At 35.9% G+C, this 14,974-nt stretch overlaps 2 protein-coding genes across 2 annotated transcripts; one reads left to right on the forward strand and one right to left on the reverse strand.

Annotated features, from left to right (window-relative positions):
* Positions 1 to 347: 347 nt before the first annotated feature.
* Positions 348 to 10,284, forward strand: hemk1 (HemK methyltransferase family member 1). Its single transcript, XM_079840730.1, has 11 exons — positions 348 to 579; positions 688 to 864; positions 1,074 to 1,165; positions 1,795 to 1,888; positions 2,041 to 2,172; positions 2,267 to 2,331; positions 2,462 to 2,511; positions 6,154 to 6,259; positions 6,364 to 6,459; positions 7,210 to 7,320; positions 9,509 to 10,284. The coding sequence occupies exons 1-11, from the start codon at positions 517 to 519 to the stop codon at positions 9,549 to 9,551; spliced, it is 1,029 nt and encodes a 342-aa protein (XP_079696856.1). The 5' UTR covers positions 348 to 516; the 3' UTR covers positions 9,552 to 10,284.
* A 1,102-nt stretch (positions 10,285 to 11,386) lies between these two features.
* Positions 11,387 to 14,882, reverse strand: cisha (cytokine inducible SH2-containing protein a). Its single transcript, XM_079840731.1, has 3 exons — positions 14,257 to 14,882; positions 13,552 to 13,709; positions 11,387 to 12,538 (listed from the first exon to the last, which is right to left on the reverse strand). Exons 1-3 carry the CDS (start codon positions 14,274 to 14,276, stop codon positions 12,048 to 12,050), a joined length of 669 nt encoding a protein of 222 aa, XP_079696857.1. The 5' UTR covers positions 14,277 to 14,882; the 3' UTR covers positions 11,387 to 12,047.
* Between the last annotated feature and the right edge of the window lie 92 nt (positions 14,883 to 14,974).

Consider the following 14,974-nt stretch of genomic DNA (forward strand, 5'->3'; position numbering starts at 1 on the left):
CCAACCACGTTTAATTTGCTAAATACATCTTACTCTTAAAAATGCAGAATGGCCAGCTGAAGTATGTGAAATGTATGATATTTAAAAAGCAAATGTAAAAACTGATTAAAAACTGCGGCATGAGAAGGAGAGGATGTGAGTTCGGTGTTTACAGAATAAATAAATAAATAAGTTACTTAAATAAATAACCTGTGTATCGTCGATCCTAACTTTTCTCGTTTTTTGTCTCCTGAAACAGGGAAGAATCAATTTAATTACTGAGGGGGAAAAGGCCGATTCAATCGGATTTGTGAACGAATCATTAAAATAAAAATGTTGCTGTCCATTTCAACCGATTCAAAAGATCCGACTCAAAAGAACGATTCTGACATTCGGAGCACATGGAATCCGATGTCACTTGGATCCATCAAGAGCTAAAACACATGCAGGTTACATTATTTCTTTAGACGGCTATTCCACGAGTCTTAAAGTAGCTCAACGTTTACGGTTTGACCGATTAGCTTACAGTACAGAACGATGATGTTCAAGACCATTTGGTTTCGATTAATGCACCGATACAGTGGAGTGTCTAAACAGAGAGTAAGTGCCTGAATGCATTTAACGATCACTATTATAGCTGTAAAATAATCATATAACATAATAAATGTGTACTGTGTGACTGCAATGTGCTGTTGATGGTTTTTGCAGAGTGTTGTGAGGTTGTCGTCACGTGCAGCAGAGGGCGCTGTTGCTCCTCCGGCAGACGGTAGTATCACAGCTGAGCAGGCGGTCGGACTGTGGGCTCAACACTTCACACTGCACGGCATCTCGGAGCCTCTCCTCTCTAGTCAATATATAATATCTCATGTACTTGGAGAAAAAACTGTGAGTTTCTCTCTCACCCCAAATCGTTTTGACATATTGTAAAAGTTCCAAACAAGTTCATATTATATACACACACAACTAAAAATGTATGGAGGCATTTAACTAGTGTGTGTTGTTAAAAAGTGTAAAATAACTGTTTAAGAGAATTGTACACATACTTGGGTTTCTTTCCCTTTCAATGACATTTCCTTGTCTTTCTTTGTTGAAAGCTGGAATGTGTGCCGAGGAAAAGGCTGAGAGACACCCTGACTGACACGGAAATAGAAAGAGTGTGGAAATTATGCTCTAAACGCTTAACAAGGTAAAACAAAATTTTGTAGGCCTTCACAGAACTTCATTAAAGTTTTTTGAATTGTTAGTTGTTATTCATTAACTCTCTAAGATTAACACTAAACCATTTCCGAGGAGTTTTAACTTATTCCACCCGCTGATTATTGCTTACTTGTGTTTAGTGGGGGACAAAACTAGTTGTCAACCATTATGGGCTTTTTTTTTTCAACGACTGATATTAATGGAAATACAATGAAAAAGAATCCCATTAGTTTAGGTTAGTTAATGCATTAACATTGAGGAGTACATTTTTTACAGTTATTAATGTTAATTTTAAATGTTTTTTTTTATTTTTTTTAGCTCAGGTCAATAAATCAGATTCAACTTTTGATTTTAATAATGCATTAAAGTTGAAATTAACATTAAGATTACAGATTACTTTAGAAGCTCATTCTAACAAATTTAGTTAACAAGTCGAACCTTATTGTAAAGTGTTTCTACAAAAGTGTTCAAATTATATTGAGATACAATTAAATATAAACACATACAAAATTTCCTCGAGCTGATGCATGTAATCATGGAATACAATTTATAAAAGCCTCTGAGAAGATAGATTGGCTCTTGACCTTTGTCAAGCCCGTGTGCATGGTTTTTTTTTAGGATGCCTGTACAGTATGTGATTGAGGAATGGGACTTCAGAGACCTGACCCTGAAGATGAAGCGTCCCGTGTTCATACCCCGTCCTGAAACAGAGGTGAAAAACTTCAGTGACCTTCTTAGCACATGTCCGAATTCCGCAACAAACAGAGATTAGACTTCAAATGGATGTGACTTTTTGGATAAACACAGACTGTGTGTTTGAAAACATTTATTTCCATTTGGACCCGCTGGTTTCTGTGCATCTAGGAGCTGGTTAGTCTGGTTCTAGAGGACCTCCGGTTGATACAGGGGGAATCGCACGGGACGGATTTACGAGGTCTGGAGGTGGGCTGTGGATCTGGAGCCATTTCTCTTAGTTTACTACGCAGCATTCCACAGGTTTGCACTCAGTGTCTTTCTCCTAATTATTTATCTTGCTCTTCTGAGTAATGTAGCATGTCATCTGTAACATCTGGACCCATGATTCTTTAAGCTCAGGGTATTTGCTTTGGATCAAAGCCAGACAGCAGTATGTCTTACAATGGAAAACGCAAACAGGTGACTACCAGCACCTCCGTTCACAAGCAACTATATGAAGCTTCTATATATGGATCTTTAATACTACATGATGATGATTTATTATGTTGACTTTTCCATATGTATTATTATCCTCTTTTGTTTGTTCCAGACTGGGTCTGCAGGACAGACTAGATGTTCACCATTTAGATGTGATTACGGGTAAGAGTGATGGAAATGACATGAAAAATCCCACTCAGCAATGACTAATCATAACAGTTAGATATAATTGTATGACTATTATTGTAAGGTATTATTGTTATTATTGATAGCCTATGAAAGTGGCAATGTTTGGTCAACACACAACAAACAAACATCATTTCTGGGCATCTTGCCTATTTTAGGTCACTGACTGTTATCTGATGATTAATTATAACAGTTTTTGACATAAGTTATAAATCTAAGATGACATAAGAACCTTTTATTGCAAACCTAACAATGGTGTAGTTACATATTATGAATTTAATATAATTATATTTATTATAATTATATACTCTATATATATATATATATATATATATATATGTATGTATATTAGTGCTGTCTAGGGCTGTAGCTATCGAATATTTTAGTAATCGAGTATTCTACCAATTTTTCCATCGATTAATCGAGTAATCGGATAAGAAGTACTTTTTCTTTAATAAAGAGCGATACTAAATATACAAGAGAAAATAAGACGGGTATCTTAAAATGAACAACTAATTTGTTTCCTTTTTAGAAAAATGTTAAGTTTTATTGCTGAAATTGCATACATTAAAGCTGCAGTCTGTAACTTTTTTTGCGCTCTAGCGGTTAATAAACAGAACTGCATGCGTTTTGTGGAGGAACATTACAGCCGGGGCTACTTCTCTCTGTTTATGTCTATGGAGGAGTCACGCAGGGACTGTGCTCCTCCACAGCGGTTCCTAGCAGTCTGGTCTGAAATAGTTTCATTATATAATTTTTGTAAATCTTGAACACAAAAAAAAGTTACGGACAGCAGCTTTAATATCTGAAAACTAAACCAATTTAGTGCATTCAATTGCCACATTATATTAAATGCAAATACAAATATATAAAATAAAAAAATCATAAATAAAAATATAAAAATACATTTTAAATTACTATTAACTTTTTTATTTTACTATTTTATTTACTATTAAACCTACAACCTACAACAAATCAAAATAATAGTAATATAGGCTAATAATGCCTAAACATTGCATTTATGTTGTGCAACTTAACTTTCAAGTCTCAGCTTCAGCAATTTTAGAATGTTACTTTTTATTACTTTACCCACCTGACCTGCGGACAATCTGCGCTAGTCCTCACACAAGAATTGTCTTTCTGCAACATGACTGTGTGTAGTTAAATGGACTACACAAGGCTTTTTGAAATCGAGTTACTCGAGGAATCGTTTAAGCCCTAGTGCTGTCAAATCGATTAATCGCATCCATAATAATAGTTTGTGTTTACATAATATATGTGTGCGTAATGTGTATAATTATTATGTATATATTTAAGAAATATTTGCATGTATATAATTTATATATAAATATAAAAAAGTCTGTATTTATATTTGCGTAATAATTATACACAGTACACACAATATATGTATAGATAGCACTTTTATTTATATATATATATATATATATATTATACACACATGCACACACATATAAAGGTTAAGGCTGCAGGCTCCTGTTTCACAAGGACAGTTGTCGCTCAGAACAGAAAATATCATGAGATTTGGTTCACCACATTGAGTATTTCCTTTAAAAATGTTTATAAAAGGGTTATTCGGAATGAGCTACAATTGAGAGCTACTGAAATTTCATGAGAACCACATTAAGATCCAAATGATAATGAATTTAGACTGAAATCCAACGTGTAGAATTTCTATTTAGAATTCTAAATTTCTATTTAGAATTTGTCAAAAAAGTGGACAGAATGGAAGAACAATGCGGGATTAAAGTCAGGGCAAGACTAGATGTGCATTACATGTTATTTTGATTCCATGTCTGTTTCTTTGCAAATTAGTGACTAATGAATGGAGAGGAAATGCAGCATGAGGAAGTAACTGGCATTTTTGACGGTCTCATTTCCTTTTATTTTCTGTCGGTTTGTTATGACTGGCCAAAGTGACCAGTGCATGAGAGTAGACAACACTTAGACCTGCACGTAATTCACAACTCAGCATTCCACAGAAGGCTCCGCTGATTTCTGTAAAACTACGCATCCCACTCTCCTTGTATGTTTGTCTACTAAATATTTTGGCTACTTTCATCATGCTTTCAGCTGCCAGTAATAAGCTCCATTTCCATTTTTCTGTAAACCCATGCCACAAAATTTCCACCCACAATCCGCGAAGAAACTGAAAAAGTGCAGAGATTCATTGTGGACCTTGTCATAACATTCATAATTGATTTAGCATTAGTGCGATGTGTGCTAGTAGATAACGAGACATTGAGGGATCGAGCCAGACGGTTCAGCCCAAATCCTAGAAGAGCCTCTATGGTGGTGACATGGAAATGTTCAGCTAATTCCAGGGATTTATTGGGCTTTTCCTGTTAAAGCTGGTGCCTCTTTTCCCACTAGATGGCATTAAAAACAGCCCTCCTGAATGCTGAAAATCAAAACATCACTTGCTATTATTAGACTCTGAGATTAACTTGTTTTCTCTTTAATCGATGCACTTCAATAACTGCATAAATGAAGGTACTTCTGCAGAAATGTTAGTTAAAGATCTTTGTAATATATATATATATATATATATATATATATATATATATATATATATATATATATATATATATATATATATATATATATATATATATATATATATATATATATGCTGTTTTACTGAGCTAGAAAGCATAAATTGAGGCTTTTCAGGAGTTTCATGGATCATTAAAACAAATTTGTTTTGACAGTGTTTATAATTAGCCTATTGTATAGGTAATGTACCATATGGATGGTCAAAAGTGATGTCCGGTCTAGGAAAATGTACATCTTTAACCTTTAATTAAATTATTTGTTATAACGCAATGAAACATGCCAAATTGTGCCGGACATAATTTTTGGCCAGGCTGTCATACAAAGAAATTATGAACGCATGCAAAAATGAGAGAACCAACAAAATATTAATAGCTGATTATGTTGCAGTCAATGTGTGCTCTTTGCTGTGAAATTATAATTTTTTTTGCATGGTAAAATAAACAACAAACTCCCTTTTTTGCCAAATAATTTTGTCAGAAAAATACCTTAACCAAGTTAAGTGTTTTATTCTTCCCTCATATTTAAAAAATCTAAATGTTTTCCTCATATTTTAATGGTCTAATCAAACTTTTAGCATCATTAAAAACAAATATCCCCTTCAGACACCACTATGGTATATGATAAAATCAATTACTGTTATAGTACTTTTATACATATAAATCAAACCTAATACAGTTCATTTATAATATTTACTCTACCGCTCAAAAGTTTGGGTTGGTAATAAACATTTTAAAATGATTTTTGAAAGAAGTCTTTCATGCTCACCAATACTGCATTTACTGTATTTGATCAAAAATATAGTCAAAATATTCAATCTCACTGACCTCAAACATTTGAACGTTACGGTTTATGCATATCCCAGACATTACAAGCATGTAATTCAACATTAATGTAATTATTTTCCTCACTGGTCAAAATTGCTGTTTAGTTTCAAGCTTTCAAGCATATAAATGGTATTTTCTGATTGAGTTATAAAGCCACATCAGTGCAAATATATGGTTTGCATATGACAGTGAGAGAACAAAGTGTGTTTTGTATTCCCAGATGCAGATGCGATACTGAGCAAATGTGATCCTGTTGACTTTATAGTGAGCAACCCTCCCTACTTGCTCAGTCAGGACATGAAGACTTTACAAACGGAGATACTCCGGTTAGGCCAACATGCGGACACATTCAATATGTGCTTCAACCTTTGACTTGTCTTTGAAAATTCCTCATGTAACCTTTTAAATGGCCCCATCTCTTTCCTGGAAGGTTTGAAGACCATGCCGCATTGGACGGGGGATTGGACGGGCTGTCTGTGATTCGCCCGATTTTGGGTCTGGGCTCTAAGCTCTTAACAGAGCGAGGGTAAGTGAGAAATGTGTGTTTGTGTAAAACCATCATATGTGGTTTGGCAGAGTGTCTGGTTCTCTTTGAATATTGTTGTGTGACTGGCTTTGTAGCCAAATGCAGTATAAATAGGATGGTATAATCGCACTAAGAAGCTTTCCCAGCATATCTTAAATGCTTCAGGGAATTGAGTGCGACACAGTTCTCTGTAGTTCAGCAGATAACAGTATTCCAGGGACCAGATTGTTCTCCCAGTACTCCTCCCTACCCTCATCACTCCCAAGACACACACACACACATATGCACATGCATACACAATAACACAACTAGCTTTTGGTGATGACGACAGTTGCAAAACCTGTCTTGTGTAAGGTTCCATGTTTCATGCCTGTAAAATGACAAATCCAATAAGCATTTCACAGAACGGATGAGTAAGGGCTGGAGAGCGTTGCACGTGTCGCTTTCCTCGTCAGTGCATGCTGAGAACTTGGTTAGTGGTCTAGATAGGGTTTCAGATTTCCTTGAGCGTTTCTTATTATGTGTCCACTCAAGATTTGTTTCCTTCGCAGAAATGACACATGCTGTCCTTTCATAGATACTGAGAACCTCTATTGAATAGGGTTATCCTAGCATTAGTTTTCAGGTTTTCCATCTCAGAAGTACTATTCTTCTTCATGACTAATGACTCATGAGATTGTTTACTTGGTAAAACATCCTGTCCACCCAACCTTTTCCTCCCTTACTTTTTAAATGCCTTTGTCTGCCCAGGCGGCTTTACCTCGAGGTTGCTCCATGCCACCCTCCAGTCATTCAGCAGCTGATAGAGGAAATTATGCCGGGGTTGCTTTATCTAGAAACCCACTGTGACCTCACCAACAGGTCAGGTGACATGCCCTTTTTTTTATTTTTGTTTACTTGATTTCAATGAAGCTCTGCTACAAATGTCTGTCAGATGTGTGGAATTTTGTTTTGTTTTTTTCAAAAGTAATACATTTTCATTCCGTGAATGTTCGTTCTTAGAGTCCATGTTACAGTGTAATTACATGAGTTAATTGCTCAACAGCGAATAGCAAATATGTACTTGGGTATTTGTCTCTTGGCGGAATGTTATAACTAATCATTGTTCAGTGTTCATATAGGGAAAATTTAAGGGGATGCTAAAATTGAGAGTTCTGCGCATTCAACGCAAAAAATGTTACAATTTCATTTTGTATAATGAATAAAATATTTTTCAAGTTATGCATAGCTAAAAAAATATGTAAATTTTGAAAAACTTTTAAATTTATATATATATATATATATATATATAATCATCATCATATTTGTGTGTCTGCATATATACACACATACACGTACACTCACCGGCCACTTTATTAGGTAATCCTTGCTACTACCGGTTTGGTTTGGACCCCCCTTTTGCTTTCAAAACTGCCTTAATTCTTCATGGTATTGAATGCTGGAAACATTCCGCAGAGATTTTGGTCCGTATTGACATGATAGCTTCACATAGTTGCTGCAGATTTGTCAGCTGCACATCCATGATGCAAATCTCCACCACATTCCAAATGTGATCTATCGGATTGAGATCTGTGGAGGCCATTTGAGTAAAGTGAACTTATTGTCATGTACAAGAAACCAGTTTGAGATGATTTGAGCTTTGTGACATTTCCTGCTGGAAGTAGCCATCAGAAAAAGGGCTCACTGTGGTCAGAGGGATATATATATATATATATATATATATATATATATATATATATATATAGACCCAGACCATCTCTTGGTCATCTTACATTTCATACAGTTGATTGATGTCAACTCACCGCAGGATGGAACCTATAGAATGCAGTTAGAATGTCCCTTAAATTCAAGATGGGGCAATTATTGTCTCTCATTTACATTATGATATAGTTAAGCTATATTACACCATTGCTGTTTTTGTCCTGAATAGCATGAGTGCAAATTGTCTGTTTTGCTCAGTTTTGCCAACGAAACTATAAAGACAAAGCAGAACTGTTAGTCTCCGAACAACACACGGCGGCGTTTCATTTCTGAATCTGCGTTTTGAATGAATCGGGTGAACCAATGATTCAGTGGACCATAAAGAGAACCATTTACTCCTGACTGAATCAGCCGTTTGAACGAATCAAATGAATGACGGAATTACTTAATCATTAAGACATTTACCGGCGTTTCTTATTTAGAGTATAATTTAATAGAAATATGAAATAATTTTTCCATATTAATTTAAAAAAAAACATTAAAGGTATAGTTCACCCCAAAATATTTCTTTCTGAAGCAAATTTTTGTAATGTCTATTTGATGCTTTACACAAAAATTACTTTAAATTATGTTTTGGGGGTAATTTCTGAGCCAAATTTGATGTGCGATTTAATTTGATTAATTTATCACAACATAATGTATTAATTAGATACAACATTTGAATCCCTAAATAAATATATATAATATATATATACAATATATACACACATATTAGAGTTAACTTTCTCTAACTATATATATATATATATATATATATATATATATATATATATATATATATATATATATATATATATATATATATATATATATATATATATATATATATATATATATATATATATATATAGAGAGAGAGAGAGAGAGTTTATATATATATAGCCCTATATATATTAGAGTTAAGTTTCTCTAACTCTCTCTCTCTCTCTCTCTCTCTCTCTCTCTCTATATATATATATATATATATATATATATATATAGTTTCTCTAACTCTCTCTCTCTCTATATATATATATATATCTATATATATATATATATACTTACACACTGTACATATGCATATTTTAAATTATCTGTAAAGGGACATGAGAATTATGATGATCTTTAAATGATCTTGTTCATGTGCAAAGTATGATTTTTCCATATTTCATACCAAAACAGACTCTGTAAATAAAAACTGATGCAACCTTTTGTAGACAACTCAAGTACCATGTTATTTCCGGATGCCGAGCTAACAGTATCACGTTTACAGTATACTGGTAAACAAACTCTGCTTTTTATTTTACAGGCCACGATTTTGCATTTTACAGAAGAAAGGAGAGAATGACTGAAACGAAGGACAAACAAAGAAAAATACATTAGGAAAGACAGCCAGGAAGATCATCGCTTGGCTGGTATGACACCACACTCAATAGAGCTAGACATTTGCCCATTTAAAATGCCTTAAGTCAAATTGTAGGTGGCACACTGCCAGTCTCCTCAACGTCCCGCCTGTTCCCAGCATGCACCGAGTTCAAATCTCGCCAATCCTACCAAGAAGCTCCTTCCTGAAATTTGCCGGCCACGGGTTTCTATTTGCTTTGTGCTGTAACCTACGGTTGTTATAGCTTCTATGTTCGCTTTCCTTTTAATTGGTAAGCGTGTGTGTGTGTGTGTGGCTGTGGTTTGTTGTGGTGAGATTGCATCGATAGTGAGTTTGTGCTCAGTGTGCAAGTGTCAGGGTGCAGTAGGCTGAAGGTAATTATTGAGGCCTTTTCTAAGAACTCCCCCTCCCAACCCTGTGCTAGTCTCTCCCTGGAAGTAATGCACTCATTCTGCGAAACAGCTGGCCCATTGCCGCTGACTCGCTCGCTCAGCTAGCCCACAGACAGACAAACCCGACATGCTCCACTACCACAATGTATACAACAATACACCAAATCTGTCTGTTCTAGTCTTTGAATGAGTGAAACTGAATTATACATTACTGTTTTTGTAATGTGTATTAACATACTGCAGAGTCATTTTTATATTTATTGTTCTTGTAAACATGCAATACCATAATAAATAAACAGTTTTTGAATAGCTTTGTTGTCTTTATGCTGGTAAATGAATTTTGCACCTATGGCAATCTTATTGATTAGAATCTTATTGATCTATGGCAATCTTATTAATTAGATCATTAAATAAGAACCTTTTGCAGTGCAACTGTTAAAATATTCCTTATTGCTCACCCTTTTTAATGCTGTTCCCACATATATTATTGCACACAATGATTATTTACATATTTACGTCACTAGCAAATTTATGTAAGCTCGCGCAGCACTGGGATCGAGTTTCAGAAAAAGCTCTGCCTCGCTTTCTGGGAAGTACTAATCACGGTGCGCAGTAGGAATGATTCACTATGAGGAAACAATGCTTTTATGTTCCCATGTATGTCTCATTTCTCGTTAATAATATTTTGTTATCCATAGCTTTCTTTAATACATTCATTTCAGCACACCTCTAAATCGTAGGCATTTAAAATAACCATAACATAAGTGCAACTATATATCGAGTCAAATATTTCATAATTGATTATATACATTCACAAAATGCAAATGGAAAGTATTTTTATAAATACCATATTGTTGTTCATTTATTTAACATTTTGATTGAAATATTTAATCAAGGCTTCTATTCATTAATTTATCAAATGATGGAATATTGAAAATATCAAAAGACGTGTTAAATCTATAAAATATTCCTTTTCAATTAATCATTGTGTTCAGCTGTGAAACAATTATGGTCGTGGATCAGTTATGCATTCAGAATGCCATGTAATAATCTTGTATAACACATTTTGTCCTGAAATTAACTAAATTGCACAGCAATTTCATGCACATTTGTTCATCTAATAATCCTATTATTCTGAGATTACAGTTCTGAATGACCTTGTTTGATAGTCTTACTGGAAAGCCAGTACTTAGAAGAGGGAGTCGGTTAGATTGTTTGATTCTGTGTATCTCGTCTGCATTCTGGATGTTTCATTCTGTGAAAAAAATCTAATTTATTCTCTTTCCAAGTTAATCAGCACCTGCCCTCATCATTTTAGCCCTTTTCCCCCATGTCATGCATTATACATAATTATACTCTTCTATAAATAATTTGTATAATTATTCCCAGAAGTAGCGAATGACACAAATTTGATAACATTATGACATCAAGTAAATTTGAATGTCGCTTTTATTATAAAATGAAAGGATTTTTTCATCCATAAATACATACAAACTCCACATTGTGGGCATAGAAAAAATATGTAAATCTTGATTAAAATAGTAAAAAAAAAAAAAAAACATTTCACTGCATTTCACTTTCAAGGAAAGAAACAATTCCAGTCAAGGCAGCGCAGTGACTAAGCTTGCCTTTATAGAGTGCTGAAGACCAATATGTGCTTCTCATGAGCTCAATAGTTTCAGACGAGCGGTGTGATCTCATCTCATTTCAAACCGTTTCCAAAGGGGTCACGTGACCCGTACAAAAGAACATTAAATTCAAGCCTGTGGTTGAACCTGCCACACTTTTAACAGTATGCCATTAAGGTCGGGTCACGACTTGCTCCTTCATGAGTCATTTTATGAACATGGTTTGACTCAGTCCCACTTGGGTATAATCAAAGTATCTATCCGTTTAGACAGACTTGCTGACCATCAAAAACTTGCTCCAGGAACAAGAGTCACTCTTCAAGTGGTTAACACTGCTTTTTGACCCCGAACCTCTCGTTGGGGCTGTGCATTTATTTTGCCTCCTTCACAACATCAGCATCCTCCACCTCGTGATTGGCCGTGGTGTGCGTTTCCATGGCGACTTCAGAGCTGGAAAGGGTAATCCTTAAGATATTGATGTAACGGCCTCGGTAGAGGCAGGCGCTCTGTGCAAGTTGTGTTTTTGTTGATTACCAAGCGAGTGAGATGTTGCAAAGAAGGAAAGGCTTGAGGGCGATGGATGGGCTTTTTGAGTTTTAGCAACACCGCACATTCCTTGGGTGTTGACGAAGTTATGTGATCAGACTCCTCAATCTTTCCCCCCTCCTCTTTGTTCCTGGAGCCCACGTAGTGCTGCACGAGGCTGGGGACGTCAGCGAAGGACTGCAGGCGAGATCTGGCCGGGGAGCTGGAGTCCAGGCGGAAACGTCCTAGACTGTACTCGATGCGTACGTTCGTGGGCCCGCGGCCGGTTTTAACAGACAGTGTCAACATATAGAGAGGGTGGCTGCTGTCCCGTATCAGGAAAGTACCCTCCGATGCCCCCTGTAGGACAGAGTGGGCCTCACTAGCAGAGATGGCACCCCAGTACCAACCTGGAAAAAAGGAAGGGATCATTGAAATTAGTTATTACTGAAGACTTTTATGAATGGAGAATTAAAAAAAACCCACAAGAGGTCATTCTAGAACAGTGTCTCCCAAACTGGGGGTCGCAACCCGAGGGTTAGGAATGAAACGGTTACCAGTTTGGCTAATAAACCACAATGTCATTTTCAGCGGTTAGTATTGCAGTTTAGTATTTTAATCATTATTAAAACCGTATTTGATTGCCAGGATGAGAGAAACTCATGGTACTGTCAAGTATTAAGCGAAAGCAGACGCAGCAGTAGGTTTCGGAAAAATGGCGGAAAGAAGTTTTACAACCGAGTGCTGAGGGAAATTTAAGTATGAATGAGTTCGATGAATGTATCTCTGAAGGGAACTGACTGCCTTGAGAAAAGTTGATGGCATTTTCTTTTCATTTTCCCTCCATATACGTAATGTAATGGTAGTTTTTATAAGCTTTGTTTATAGAGGTTACCAGGGAAAACATAAATAAATGCCACCTACTGACAGAGAGTGGATTTAAATTTTCATTCAGCCAGTCTGCGTTTTTTTAGTTTGTAAAACTCGTACATTCTAAAAATATAAACAATTTGGATAAGGGATCTAGAATTATTCATTGAGCTGATAAAATACCTATGATCATGTTGACTGATCTGCTGTTTCTTTAAAATGGTTTAATGGCTGGAATATTGGGTTTATTTTATAAAACATCGGAGTCTCCTGGAAAAAACAAAAAAGCATGTCCAACTTCTTATTGTTGTTTATGCACATTTGAATAATTATGCTTTCAGAAAGGTCCATTTTGATAGCTAAAAATGACCTTTCTGAGAGCTGTGTGTGCATGTGTGAGAGAGTTAGTTGACACATTGTCTGATAAAAATCTATCTTTAAAAATTCATAATGGAAAAGTCACCAGTTCTACAGAATGACCCTTGAATGGTTTGTGGATTTATGAATGAATCCTAATTGCACAAATAACTTAATAAATCGATTTTTTTCTTACCCGAGGCATCCAGATAGGAGAAATTTTCAGAGATGGCTCTGAAATCTTTGCTAGGGTCCCATAAGGTAACGGTCGTGTGAATGCAGCGAGGAGAAGAGAAAGTCACCACGGGAAACCTGACAGTCGGATCGGAGGTATCAGGCAAATGAGCTCTTGGGCTGGAAAAAAAGAATAATAAAACAAAACTGTTAAAGACTTAAAAGTTTACAATCCTCTCAAAAAGAAAACATTCAAATACTGAAGGCACATATGATGTTTTTAGACAATATTTATCATAGAATTGATTACTTTCTGTTCAAATGTGCACAGAATTTTCAGAAATTGCTTATCTTTTTAATTTAAAGATAATTCTGAGCCACATAATGAAAAATCATGTGAGAGACAAATATAGTTTGAAATTGCCCTGTTACCTTATACATATTATTAATGGCACTACATTGTTTATTATATTACTATCAACAAAATGATGAGCATTAATTATTGCAGACAGCTTGTAACCTGCCTGAAGTGTTCACTATTTTGAATGCAATAAACAGCATGTATATGTAGGCTACTATTTTACTAATATAAGATATTTGCTAAATAATTTAGGAGTCTATATGTCTTTCACGTCAGCAAGAATGTGTGGTATTTAATAAACTATTAAATAGTCATGTTATCTGTTTTGTTGTGATATTTTAAGAAAGATGAGCCGCTAAAACTCACCCTTGAACGCACAGAATCATTGTGAAGATGTCCGGTTCCTTAAAGTTTCTTTGTTCCGGTGGTTTTACTCGGTCTCGCAAAGTAATGTGGTCTTCCTTGAGCGATGACAAAACAGCTTAATAACGATATCTGTCTGCCATATAAAGGTTGTAGAACAGGGTCAGGATTCTGTCGACTGTCGCCGTCTGTCATATAAGTGCGCGACTTGTCCACGAATTTGTTTAACAAACTACGCGAATAGATACGACGGACATGGTTCTCTAAAACGAGCGGCGTTTCTGTTCAGCTCGTGCCCTAAAACTGAACAAGAAGCGGAACACTGCAGGGTTTGGCTTGTTCAGTTCGTCTGACTTCCCAGAACTGGTTTTCTGAGAATCCCCCCCGTGTTTAGCGCCTCTGACGCCATCGGCAGTGCAGCTCTGTGAAACCCACAGAATCAATCCCCTCTTCTTTCTCATTCAAGCATACAGCAGTCTCGTGAGTAATGAACTTGCACTGGAATGATCCTTGAATGATTCATTTGGGAGTTTTATTATGATGATGGTCGGTAATTGCTTCCTGATGTTTGTGATTGACGTTTGAGGATGAAAACGGCGTTTCTCGTGAAACCGCACGTCTAGCGTTCCAAGAACTTTCCAGGAAAACCGAGCGCCTGCCCTGAGTTAAGCCAATCAGGTCCCTCCCATTCGCGAAGGCCCCGCCCCCTCTAGCGGCCACC

Source organism: Gobio gobio (genome assembly GCF_949357685.1).
Source record: "Gobio gobio genome assembly, chromosome: 17".
NCBI classification, from domain to species: Eukaryota; Metazoa; Chordata; class Actinopteri; order Cypriniformes; family Gobionidae; genus Gobio; species Gobio gobio.

Bases quoted from the DNA above. Each gene is read 5' to 3' on its own strand.
- hemk1 (XM_079840730.1), top strand. From the start codon at position 517: ATGATGTTCAAGACCATTTGGTTTCGATTAATGCACCGATACAGTGGA. The intron at 6,260-6,363 runs GTTAGGCCAACA...CTTTCCTGGAAG, and splicing joins TTACAAACGGAGATACTCCG to GTTTGAAGACCATGCCGCAT. The intron at 7,321-9,508 runs GTCAGGTGACAT...TTTATTTTACAG, and splicing joins CACTGTGACCTCACCAACAG to GCCACGATTTTGCATTTTAC.
- cisha (XM_079840731.1), bottom strand. From the start codon at position 14,276: ATGATTCTGTGCGTTCAAGG. The intron at 13,710-14,256 runs GTGAGTTTTAGC...CTTTTTTTCCAG, and splicing joins ATGATTCTGTGCGTTCAAGG to CCCAAGAGCTCATTTGCCTG. The intron at 12,539-13,551 runs GTAAGAAAAAAA...CCTTTTTTCCAG, and splicing joins CTCCTATCTGGATGCCTCGG to GTTGGTACTGGGGTGCCATC.